The sequence below is a fragment of the Podarcis raffonei genome, chromosome 3 (assembly GCF_027172205.1).
Source record: "Podarcis raffonei isolate rPodRaf1 chromosome 3, rPodRaf1.pri, whole genome shotgun sequence".
NCBI lineage: Eukaryota > Metazoa > Chordata > Lepidosauria > Squamata > Lacertidae > Podarcis > Podarcis raffonei.
The window spans coordinates 36842203-36854822 of record NC_070604.1 but is presented as its reverse complement, the minus strand read 5'-3'; the positions used below and the strand labels follow the sequence as shown (position 1 = coordinate 36854822).

At 42.6% G+C, this 12620-nt stretch overlaps 1 protein-coding gene across 1 annotated transcript in view; it reads left to right on the top strand.

Annotated features, from left to right (window-relative positions):
- The window catches only part of LOC128410231 (protein eyes shut homolog), a 472516-nt gene that overhangs the window by 278484 nt on the left and 181412 nt on the right, over positions 1–12620 (top strand). Inside the window, exon 23 of the mRNA XM_053381165.1 lies at positions 12076–12188. Coding sequence (XP_053237140.1) covers positions 12076–12188 — 113 coding nt within the window. The remainder of the gene's footprint in view (positions 1–12075; positions 12189–12620) is intronic.

Below are 12620 nucleotides of genomic sequence, written 5' to 3'. Positions count from 1 at the left end.
AGAACCTCATTTGTTGTTGTTGTTGTTCCATTTGAGACATGTGAGTTTCATTTAATGCATGGGAATGTTACTTCTGTTCTGCAGAGGCTGACTTAAGCTTGTGGTGGCCTGCAGTTATGGTGGTCTCAAAAAAATTAACCACAAGTTATGATGCCAGATATCTAGTTTGTTGTGTTTCTTTTTGTGGGGGAGACTTATTAAAATTTATTCATGTTATGTCATTGGGCATGCTATAGGCACGATCACTGCGCCCTCTCCAGGCTGGCAGAGCAATGTGCTTGCCACCTTTTCCACCTTAGGGTTGCGAATCCTCATTCTTGTTAAAGGTAGAGCATGGAGTTGAGATAGAAAGAAATATGCGCAAATGTGTCTAGCAACAAATAATATGGGGAGAGGCAACAGGGTGAGCGGTTCTAATCCTGTGGGAATGGAGCCATAGAGGATAGGAGACAGGGGCTTCTGGTTAATACTGTATCAGAATGCCATATATTTGCTGCACCTTTCATTATTACACTAAGCTTTTCTGTTGGTAAAAAATTTAAATTCTCTTCAGCTTAGTTTCCTGGTCTGTAAAATGGGGAGAAGAAACACTACCCCCGCCACCCACCTCACAGTGATGTTGAAAATACCTGAAGATGTTTTAATATTGCTTGGTGATGAAATGAGTTGTGCAACAGCAATAATTTCTAGCTTGACTAGAAGGCAAACACCCACACTACCTTTAGCATCACATGCTTCTCATTTCATCTTACCCCCTCACTTTCAACAGAAAATTACTACTGCAGCACCTGAGTTTTCTTTTCTTATGAAAGATTACGTGTTTGGTTTCATTACAAAGTTTAATTGTGCCAAGGAGTGGAAGGGTATGAAATAACGACAGTTAACATCTTCAGTGCTGTAATAATAAGAAGCCTAGACATATAAATTACTGCAGCAATTACAGCAGCACAAATAACGCTATTAATGCAATCAACTGTTAGTGTGAGTATTTGACAACAACCTTTAATCTCCCTTCAGGTGCAGCTATTTTACATTCTCTGCACCAGAATGAAACCTAATTAAACAATTAATGGTACTTTAGTTAGCTTGAAGGTGCTGCACTGGAATTTCAGAATTCAGAAATAAGACATTGCATGCTCTAAGCTGGTATTCAAAAGAACATTTCTCTTTGTGTCTGTTCATTTGCACCCACAGAATATTGAAGGTGTGTTCATGTACATACATTTAAAGGGGGGGGGAATCAAAGGTTGTTAAATAGTTTGAGGATGTGTTGCCAGGCAAAAGTAATAAAAATTGCTTAAGATACCAGAGGTAAGAAGAGCTGGCCCACCACATGCCCATGAGAAGCCCACCATCAGAACCTGAGCACAACAGAAGTTGTGATTACTAGGAGGGGGGAGCCTTCCACCTTCACAGTTCCTCTGAGCAAGGGGGCATTAGCAAGCTGTTTCCTGCATAGCTTGAGCAGATCACAAAGATATCTTCCAAATTATTGACAGCCCAAGGCCACATCTTGGAACCATCATCTAAAATGACCCACAAGGCCAGAGACCGCTGCTTCCATGCCAGATAATGCTTTTAAGTTGTGATAGTAGCAGTAAGGATGTCATGTGGCGCAGTTTACAGAGGACAGCCCTCTATTTGAAAAGCTGTCCAGTCCAAGTCTGGCTTAAAGTTGTAGAACCCAAAAACGGGTCTTGAAGTTACCATCTTTCTCCTGATTGCAAATGTTGCCACACACCCCAAACGATTGCCAACCTTCTGCCATATTTCAATCAGTTTCCTTTTCAGCCTTCCCCCAGCACCTGAAAAAATTGAGACAGGAGCCTTGTAGTTTTGCTGAGCAGCTCCATATTTCCATTATGTGGAAATCAGTCCCACTGATTTCAGTGGAATTCAGTCAGCTGAAGTATCTGTGCTTAGGACATAGCCAGAACTGCAGCAATTTGCATGTACATTGAAGAGGTCCAGACTCATTTCAAAGAAATACGCTTGAATCAAAGTAAACTAGACCAGTAAGATATCAGATGGCTCCTTAGAATGCTGAAATTAAGTAATGGAAGAGAAATCATTTGGAAGGATCTTTGGCAGTCATCAACTCTTCGCTGCACTTCAGACAGCTTTTTAAAATGTAGGCAGAGTAGTCAATCGAAAATTATTCCATAACTTGTGTCTTTCATTTCTGGAAATCACTTTGGATTAAGCAACCAAAGTGAGAGTGGCTGGAAGAAATGAAGCTGGACAGAAATGGGCATAGCCCTGAACTCACTCAAATTCTCCTTCATTTAATTAATCGGTATGGATGTATGAATGTAGACATTTTTGTTTCTGTGTGTGGTTTTGTTTTGCCTTTTGTGACAATGAAGAGAGATTGAGGCTATTTCCAGCCATGTTATTGCTGGTTATTTTGGTGGCTTCCTCGGTTGGGTAGGAGAGAGGTTTTCAAACTCTGCTCTAGGGAACTCTGGGGTCTTTTCAGGGATTTCTCGATAAGATCAATAATGGTGAGCAGCTTATCCTCTACTGCCTATTTCCTCCTACCAAAAGCGTGACCCACCTAAAGCCCTCCAAATGTTTTGGACTGTAATTCCCAGCAGCCCCAGAGTTCCCCTGAACACAGTTTGAAAGTCCCTGACCTGTATTGTTGAGGAAGTAACCATGACACAATGAACATCCAGGATTGTGGATTGCATTGTGGGGTACTGAACTAAATGACCCCTGGTGTCCCTTCCACCTCTATAATTCTATGGTTCTAGGAGTCTGGGAGTGTGGGGGGTGAGGGTGTTCTAGGTTGCCCTCTCAGGGTAAGACAGATGTAACATAAAAGCACATTGCCCTTGGTTCTTCACCACCTCCATGATACGATGCCAATTTCACATTGTATATTGCAGAAACAATCACATGCTGGTTCGGTCCATAAGTCACCAACACTGTAGCATCTTGTTCTCAGTTGAACATGGCTATATGCACAATTCTTCATAATGTTTCTGACCCACGTATGGTCACTTTCAGCTGGGAGCCAGAAATGTGACTACAGCTTTGGGATTTTTTTAGTATGTAACTCATTGTGCAAAATTACTGTGGGAATTGGTTGGAAGGGGTTTGTGGCTGGCTCTAGACAACCAGTGCTGCCCATGGCCAACTTCTGCTGCTCATTTCTTCAGAGCTTGACACTAGTGCGAGATACGCACTTCGAAGCTGAGGGCAATAGTTCAGTGGCAGAGCACACAAAAAGTTTCCAGCTTCAATCTACCAGTCTCTTAGGTAAGAAGCACTCATTACCTGAAACCCTAGTTAGCTGCTGTCAGTCACCAGAGATCATGCAGAATTAGACCATTTAAAAATCAAATGGACAAATGACTTTAAAGTAAATGTTCATGCTATTTAAAGTGTTTAAATGTCATTTGTTTATAATGGTCACAATGAGGAACGCAGTTCTTTCTATTTTCCCAACAACTGCCCTTTTAATCAGCCCTGGGTAGCTGCTTTACATTGGAGGTTGTGCCCTAAACAGAACTCCCAGGGGACAGTCCATAGTGCGTTGAAGATGACCACTGCAGAACATCAGTGGACAAACCAGAATTACATGCTGTAGCAGAGATTCATTTTGGATTTTTATTTCACAATCAATACAGGCACAGGAAATTAATAGTGATTCAACCTACCGTATTTTTCGCCCTAAAGGACGCACCTAGTTTTTTTGCAGGGAAATAAAGGGGGGGAATTATTTTTCCCCCCCATGTGCGGGGCTGGGGCGGGGGAAGCCCCCAGAACAGGCAACTCTCTGCAAGCCGTGGGAGCCCAGCGCCGGGCTCCCGCGCCTTGCGGAGAGCTGCGCCAAGCCTGGGCGCACTGAGCTCAGCGTGCGCAGGCTTCAGCGTGCAGGCAACTCTCTGCAAGCCGCAGGAGCCTGGCGCCGGGCTCCCACGCCTTGCGGAGAGCTGCGCCAAGCCTGGGCGCGCTGAGCTCAGCGCGCTGGGGCTTCGGGATAAGAGGCAGCTCTGTGCAAGCCGGGGGAGGGCTCCCGCGGCTTCCGCAGAGCTACCCGAAGCGCCGGCATGACTGCTCAGCGCGCCGGGACTTCAGGATAAGAGGCAGCTCTGCGCAAGCCGGGGGAGCCCTCCCCCGGCTTGCGCACAGCTACCCGAAGCCCCGGCGCGACTGCTCAGTGCACCGGGGCTTCAGAATAAGAGGCAGCTCTGCGCAAGCCGGGGGAGCCCGGGGGAACTCCTGCGGGCTCCCAAGGCTTGTGGATAGCTTCCTGAAGCCTGGAGAGGGAGAGGAGTCAGTGCGCACCGACCCCTCTCGCTCTCCAGGCTTCAGCAAAGGCTGCATTCGCCCCATAGGACGCACACACATTTCCCCTTCATTTTTGGAGGGGAAAAAGTACGTCCTATAGGGCGAAAAATACGGTATCTTCTCCCCCATCCACCCCCCGCAACTGCCGCGGCCCCCACCAGCCAATTTTGGTATCCATGCTGGCGCAAACACAAACTCTTTCAGGTGATATTTGTTAGCTGTATTCCTACAGTTTGCTGTGTGGGAGATGACTTTGTTTGATGCAAGCAGCTGCGGGACAAGCACATAATGAATGCAATAAATGTTGTAATGAATCAAAATATTTCCAGGGTTCTTCCTTCCTAAAGAGCTGGCGAAAGGCACTGCAGTAAAATGGCACACAACTGTTAGCTAATTGGACATCTAAGAAAGAGGTGATTATTCATGGGGTGGGGGAATGAACAAATCCTATCAAGATCAGTGATTCAGTGTTAGAAAAAGAGAAACTAACGTATGTCAATCTTTTTTTTTTTTTTTAAGCAATGAAATCCTATACATACCTGCTCAGAAACCCTATGCACAGTGGGGCTTACTCTCAAATAGGTAGGGTTAGGATTGAAGCCTATGAGTAGAATAGCCTACAGAAAGGATGTGAAACCTGCGGCCCGCCAGATGTTTGTGGATTCTATCCAGCTTAGCCAAAGGTTAGGGATAATGGGAGCTGTAGTACAACATCTGCAAGGCCACAGGTTCCCCAACAATGGCCTACAGAATTAGTTGGTTAATGGAGCAATCTTATATTGGGCCCTGAAAGGACTGAAGTGGCAATGAGATTGCTGTATACAAAAACCTGCCAGCTTGTGCCAGCTTTGCCAGCCAGGATGGAAAGTGTGGAAATCTGTTCTCATTCATTCTCTCTCTCTCTCTCTCTCTCTCTCTCTCTCTCTCTCTCTCTCTTTCTCTCTTTCTCTCTTTCTTTCCTTTGCCAACTCCAAACTGGCATACCAGAGCCTTCCTGCCCTCCCGAAAACAGCCATCACTTTGGATCCAAGGGACTTTGGCTCAAAAGTTACAGTGTCCTGCTGCCACCTTTCCTCCGAAACACCCTGTTTGGGGCATTTCTATATTGAAGAGCAGGTGGTAGCTTACCACCTGCCTGGACATAGCTCCAGTCCTCAGGTGCAACAGAGCCACCCCCACCAATAATGTTTCTCCCTGCAAGCAGAGACCAGTGGGAAGGAATCTTACTCATACTCCCAGCCATTGACTTGTCATGGATGGTAGTAGTAGAATTGTGCTTATATAGAAACAAGTATATATAAACAGATGGTGGCAAATGCCAAATTTGTTTCGTTTGCTGCAAAGCAGGATAAGGATCAGCTGCAGAAAATCTCATTCTATGGCAAAATTATGTCTGGATTTGGAAAACAAGTGTCCAGCACCCTGCATGGAAAATCCTGGCCAAGAGCTGTCAGAACGAATAAGAACTTTTACCTAAATGAAAATGGTGCTTGAAACCCAGAATGGAGTCACTGGCTGCAAACTAGACTTTCCCCAGTGTGAGCTGTTCCTGTCACCTGCTTCTGGTTGACAGGAATCCCAGCACTGGGCACTCTCTGTCAGTGACTGCATTTAAGTTGTGTAGAGACATCTAGTGAGTGTTTCTGGAAACAATTCTTAACAGGTTTAAATAAGGAAGAAGTCAAGCTGCTGCTGCTTTCAAACCCCAGGCTTGAGGCAAAAAAAACCTGCCGAGTCCCCCTGCTGACCAGAAATCATTCTGATTGCCACTGTCCAAACGTAATCTTTGCGGTAAGGGTTTCATTGCAGTATTTTACGCAACAGGGTTTTAATTGCTTCATACTTTACAAATGCAGGGGCAATTGGGTGTTTGGGCTAGGTACCTGAGGCGATCTGTAACTCTTCTTTTCTAGAGTAATATGGAGCTGAGAATCATTTCTAAAGGGGAGCATTATAGTCATTATTTTTTACATGACAGCCATTTTTTTTGGAAAAAAATGCAGAATTGATAAAGGAGTACAAGGGAAACAATACTTTCATTAGGCATTCACATAATGAGAAGAGGCAGTGTGCTGTGCTGTAGCAGAAATAGTGCTGGATTTTGACCTGGAGGATCTGAGTTCAAAGCAAAGAGAGTGATTTTTGAGCATATATTTGCCAGCCCCAACTACCCCTTTTCATTTTTTTCAGTCTTCAGGAAGCCACATTTCCACATCACTTTTCATGTGCATTTCTTCCTCCCTCTACACATATCTTTGCAAAGAAATTTCCCTGATATAATGCATTTTTGTATGTGATGTTCACTAATATGTGCGTTTTAATCTGCACTTCCTTCAAATCTATGTATTTTATTTCTTGGGGGGGTCAGAGAACTGCATCACTAACTTCAGAGAAGGGGACATTTCAAAGATTGGTGTCTTTTGGTTTACGCATTGTTTTGGGAAGGGTGGATTGTACAGATTCACAGCAAAACCAATCCCCATGCAGGGTTAGCCAATCTTGCCCTTCAGATGGTGGGAAGTACAGCTCCCATGATCATTGATCATTAGGTTATGCTGATGGGAGTTGCAGTCTACAACTGGAGGGCAGCACATTGGCTACCCTTTGACTGAAAAAGAATTCCATTAAAACCTTTTTATCCAGGCCCATTACCCAATGGAATTTAATCTATTAACAGCAACAACCTTTATCTTTGGGGGGAAACTGGAGGAACACAAAGACTCTTGCCTGTAAAGACTGGATAAAGAAGGTTTGGTAGTTAGCTCAGGTCTTAAAGAAGTAAGTAAACAAGGAGGATTATGGGATGGCAGACAGAGTAACAAGGGTAGTATATTTTTTAATCAATTATGGTAAAATAAATCGTTGCATTCATATATTTTGTTACATCACAGTTAATGATTTAATACTTGATTTTGTGTGTGATTCTGGAAGTGAAAAGTGTAAATGTTATATAGATGCATATTATTGAGTTGTTTTAGTTGGGTTCTTTGATCCAGTTGAGGTTTCCATCGATAGAGTGGGGAAGGAAGCAATTTTTGCCAACGGTCCCAGCAACCTTCTGGTGTGAGTATCTGCCTCTGATACTAGCATAGTATCATGTTTTTGTCATAATGGGCCAAATGCTGTGGAACTCAGATGTTTTGGCTCCCGAACACCGCAAACCCGGAAGTGATTGTTCTGGTTTATGAATATTCTTTTGGAACCCGAACATCTGACAGGGCTTCCACGGCTTCTGATTGGTTGCAAGAGCTTCCTGCAGTCAATCAGAAGCCGCAATTTGGTTTTCAAACAATTTGGTTTTCAAACAGAGGCAGATACTCACACCAGAAGGTTGCAGGGACCGTTGGCAAAAATTGCTTCCTTCCCCACTCTATCGATGGAAACCTCAAACGTCAAAGTCAAACGGATCTCTGGAATGGATTCTGTATGACTGTATTATTCCCAGGAACAAATGTAAAAGGTTGTCCAATAGTTGTTGGGTTTCCCCATATCTCGGACCCTCTTCCCAGTTCCCAGTCTGTCATTGTGTGAGTTTTTCCTCTCAGCCAAACCGACAACTTACCCACCCTCACAAAAGCTGGACTAAAAACTTATGGTGTCCTCAAACACCTGAACATTCCCTGTCTCTCCTCCACGTCAGCCAGGATGTGGCAGTTTATTAGACTATAGGTAGGAAAGGTTCATAAGCTCCTGCAAATACATGTTGCAAAGATTTTCTAGTTTTGGTTCATGCAATAATAATAATCATAATAATAATTCTACCATGCCCATCTGACTAGGTTGACCTAGAGACTCTGAGTGGCTGTACTAATAGCAATGTACTTAAATTTTGGGAAAAAGAAGTACCTGGCTCCCAACCAGGATTTGGAAGGAGAGAAAACCTGAGGGAAGCCCAGAGTTAGCACAAAAACATTAGCACAGTTTCCAAAGGAAAAGACATTACATGTGATCCGTTTTGAGGCCTACAAGCCATCTGCCCAAGGAATGAGAAAAAGCAGGATGTAGGAACATCAGCAAAACTTAAAGTGGGCTGGACAACAGAAACCAGATACTGAGTGAGTAGTGGGTTAAGGAGGAAGAGACCTAAAAACACATTTGAAAGAGGACAACCATTAATGTGTTAGTATTTTTAAGGAATTGTAGCAACATGCTGATTAGCATTGTCCTCTAAAGACTGCTCCAGATATTATTATTTTTTGTTTGAGAATGTACCTTTTCAGCATCTCTGTAGAATAAATTAAATTGGAATAATTGACACCTTCTTATGTAGCTGAAGCCATCACTTAACACAGATACCTTCTCAAAACTGCATCACAAGACACTTGGTTACACTTTCACATGCTTTATCTACCCTAATTATGTGAATAAGGCTGTGATAAATGTGCACAAATCGGCTTTACATGATCTTGAGCGTTGCCCTAAAGTGCAGTTTTAAAAGGGAGGATTTATTCCACACTTCCAAAGCCTTTAGCATGAATGTTCTCACAGCATGACATTAATAAGTCAGTCGTTCACATACACAGCCTTGGGAACTTTTCAGATACGTTGCTGTGTGTGAAATACCAAGTTGTGACTGTATCAAGGTGTGCACACACTTCGTTTGTGCTGTCTGGTAAGAGCTGCACATCATTATTTGCTTTGGATGTAGACTGCCATGGGTTATTCATGCCTTGGCCCATGATTAAAATACTGCAGTGTGCTTCAGACAGGGCTATGTCTTGATGACTGGAGACAGGAGAAGATGTCCCTCACAAGTATCAGGCTCACAGCAAGAGAGAAGTGTTGATAGATTAATCACTACCCTCTTGAAACATATGCACCCAATCCTATGCATGCCTACTCAAAAGTGAGATCCATTTAATAAGGGGTCCATTTTCCTTTTTATTTCTGGTGAAAAAGGATGGTGAGTGCATTTTTTTGTCCTAGTGTCCAGCAATATATACTTGAGTAACATGCTCAAGCATGCTTTTCCTTGCACCACCACCGGATAAGATGGTTTTCTAAATCAAGGAAAAAACAAAGCTAGAGTGCTTTGCTTCGCTTTCTTTTAAACATAAGATAAAAATCTTAAGATGTGACTCTTAGGAACCAGCTGTTGAGAAGTTAGAATATGGTGCAAGGGTGCCATTTTATGCACTCCAAAGTTAGAGCAGAGTCAGTACTGCGAATATGGGGGGAAATTACATTGTCTTTTAGGTTTGGCTGGGTTAAAAGAAGTTGTGCTACTGGTATGGATACCAGTTAAGAGGGGGTTTCCTGTCACCTCAAAGGCAATGTATTCTGGTGGCATTCATTCATACGTTCATGTGCTAGCTGACAAAACTTTAAACAAAACTTTAAATAACTTGAGAATGAAAACATAGTTGACAATGACTAATCATATGTATTGTATGTGTATGCAGTTTGGAATGAAATGTGACTCATCTGGCCAGCTTTCTATGGGGGGAGAGAGAGAGAGAGAGAGCATCTTGGAGGATAAATTATTAACACTGATTCTGAAAGCTTTCAATGGAATAAGTACTTCTGTATGTCCATGTACACCACTAACAACCGTCCATAAAAGCACTGATGAAGCCCTTAGCTCAGTTGGTTAGAGTGTGGTGCTGATAACACCAAGGTTGCAGGTTCAATTCCCACATGGGACAGCTGCATATTCCTGCATTGCAAGGGGATGGATTAGATGATCCTCATTGTCCTTTCCAGTTCTACAATTCTATGTTTCTGTGGGCTGTATAACACTCCTGTGGCGCTTCCGTAGCTATCTTTCCCCCAGGAGGTCAAAAAGCATCCACTCTATTCCCCCCCTCCCTCTTATTAGCTGGCTTTATTCATAAACATCTTCTGAAATATGTGTTTGTTCTGCAGTTCATTTAGCCTAGCGCTCACCGTGTGGGTGGGTGTTGTTTGACAGGGATGCTTGTGAGACAGTGGTGCTCAGGGCAAGAAGGCAAGGCTCATAATTATTTTATTTTTATCTGAGAGGAAGAACATTATGTCTGAAATAGACTGATCACAAATCCAGAGGAAGTGACCAGGGACTCAGTTGGCGGATTTCTGTCTTCTGGCAGTCATGATATAACATAAAATATTCACTAAAAATACAATTTTCAAGAGAATGCAGATTACTTTTCCTCCCCCCTCCCCCCTTTTTTATATTCCCAAACTGCATTGTTAATTTGCACGTCAGTGTGCAATATAGATTTCAGGTTGCTATGGTGATGGTTTTGCCCACACTAACTTGACATTAGCAATGCTGAAAAGAGCTCCGATGAAGACAGCAGCTGATATAAAGGCTGTAATGATGCAGCTTTTGACCTTTGACTGTTTTATCAGCAGCTATTGTTTTCCTTCTTAGGCTAACAAAAACAAGGATTTGATTTTAAATATTAGCACTCCTGTGATCTCGAAACAAGGACGGTCAAAAAAATTCATAAAGCCACACAGAAGGTTAAGGCAGAACTTCTCGAAGAAACCCACTTATATCACAGGGAGTGATAAATCATTTGGCAGCTTTATTTGCGTCAGGAATCAATGAATAATTTCTCGCAAGGTCCGTGTCAACATTACACCTCTGATCGGATTACAATATAAGGTGAAGCCTGTCTCTCTGTGTTAAAATTTAAGAATAATTTTTGACCCTGGTCCAGAGACTGTCACTCACATTGGTAGGTTGCATAGCTGCTGTTATGCACAAATATCTCAACCAAAAAGACAGTGCCTGTGCTTTTCTGGTGCTGATCACCTGCCAAGAATAATGGTGTTCCTATAAGCTGATATCACCAACCATCCTGGGATCAGTTCACTAAAGGGATTGCCTTCCCCATTCCTTGCCTGCTCATTCACTTCAATCTGCAGAACATGCCACACATTTTTTCTTCTACATTTGTGAAGAGTGTGGCAGCACCTGCACTCTACATCTCCCTGCCTATTGACATTAAGCAGGCACCTTCAGTATTTTGTTTTATTTCATTTATTTTCTGTTTCAGTACGCCGATCCAGACATAGGATTTGTTTAAAATATTATTGGTTTTAATTATGGTTTGATGCACATTTGCTTTTGACTGGTCTGCATATTTTAGTCATGTTTTATGCATAATTGGACTGCTTGGAGATCTTTTATTGAGCAATAGTTTATAAATTTACTAAAGGGGGGGTCTGGTACATTGTGTGTGGTTCAGGAATATTTTGAGTGCTGAGTGGTGTTCCTACCAGCCCCACATCTCCATCAGAATATTCACTTGCAAACCTAGATCATACTAAGAAGGGAAAACTATGCATGGAGCACCATTTTTATTACATAAGTGGCCCTTGCTTATATTGGGACCAGTTATTCTAGTTCTCAAAAGATTGAAGTCTGGGAACATTGCGGAATACTGAAGCTGACACTATATGGTTGTTAACGTTGCTAAATAAACCATACAGAAGTCTCAGGTCGAAACGGGTTCATGATTACCAACAGGCCAACTCTCTGTGTTTGTGAGGAGAAGACAAAAGAAACAGAACTGGTTATGATGGTCCCTAATAATCTTGATTCTGCATTTGTACAGAGAAAACATGTTCAACACTGATTTGTCATATTAGAAACCATCTTTCCTTGGGTCATTAACATGATTGTAAGTAAATAAATAGCTGTATAATCTGATTCCAGTTCAGGTTATATCATGAATCAGGCCAAACCCCACACCGCACGGAAGTGTGTGGTTTCAGAAATGAGTTTGCCTTGCATTCCAACACTGAGAGATGCCCAACTCTTGATTTTTCCACTTTCTTTTTTAGATGACTGAACCCACCTACAATTTTACTGGCTGTATAGAAGTTACAGAAATCAATAACTTGGGACCCTTCACCTTTGCTAATGCTGTGAACAAAAACAATATTGACAGTTGCAGGTAAATCACATTCTGTATCTTTTCCAATCAAGAGCAACTGATTCTCTAAGACTGTTGTAGCTTGAGATACAGTTTCTCATTTTCAGACTGGTCTAAAATACATGTAGTGGGGGGGAAGTATGTGTGCATTTCTCTTGATATACCTTTTCTCCTCTTCTATATGTGGGAGCAAAGGGTGGTGGTGGGGTGCAGAATAGTCCAATTAAGCCTGACAGCTTACATATTCTGGGGTTAGTGAACAACAGAATGCAAGATAAAAATCAAGGTGGGGGGAAAGAGGTATACATAATGGGTTTCTCCTCACTGTATTAGAATTTCCATCAATGTGTGTAAAGGCAGGAAAACTGGTGTTGTATGTAAACGAGGCCACCAAACATTAAAAAATAATATTGGGGGGCAGAGAGTATTTTTGTTGCTAGCTATTTAGTAGGG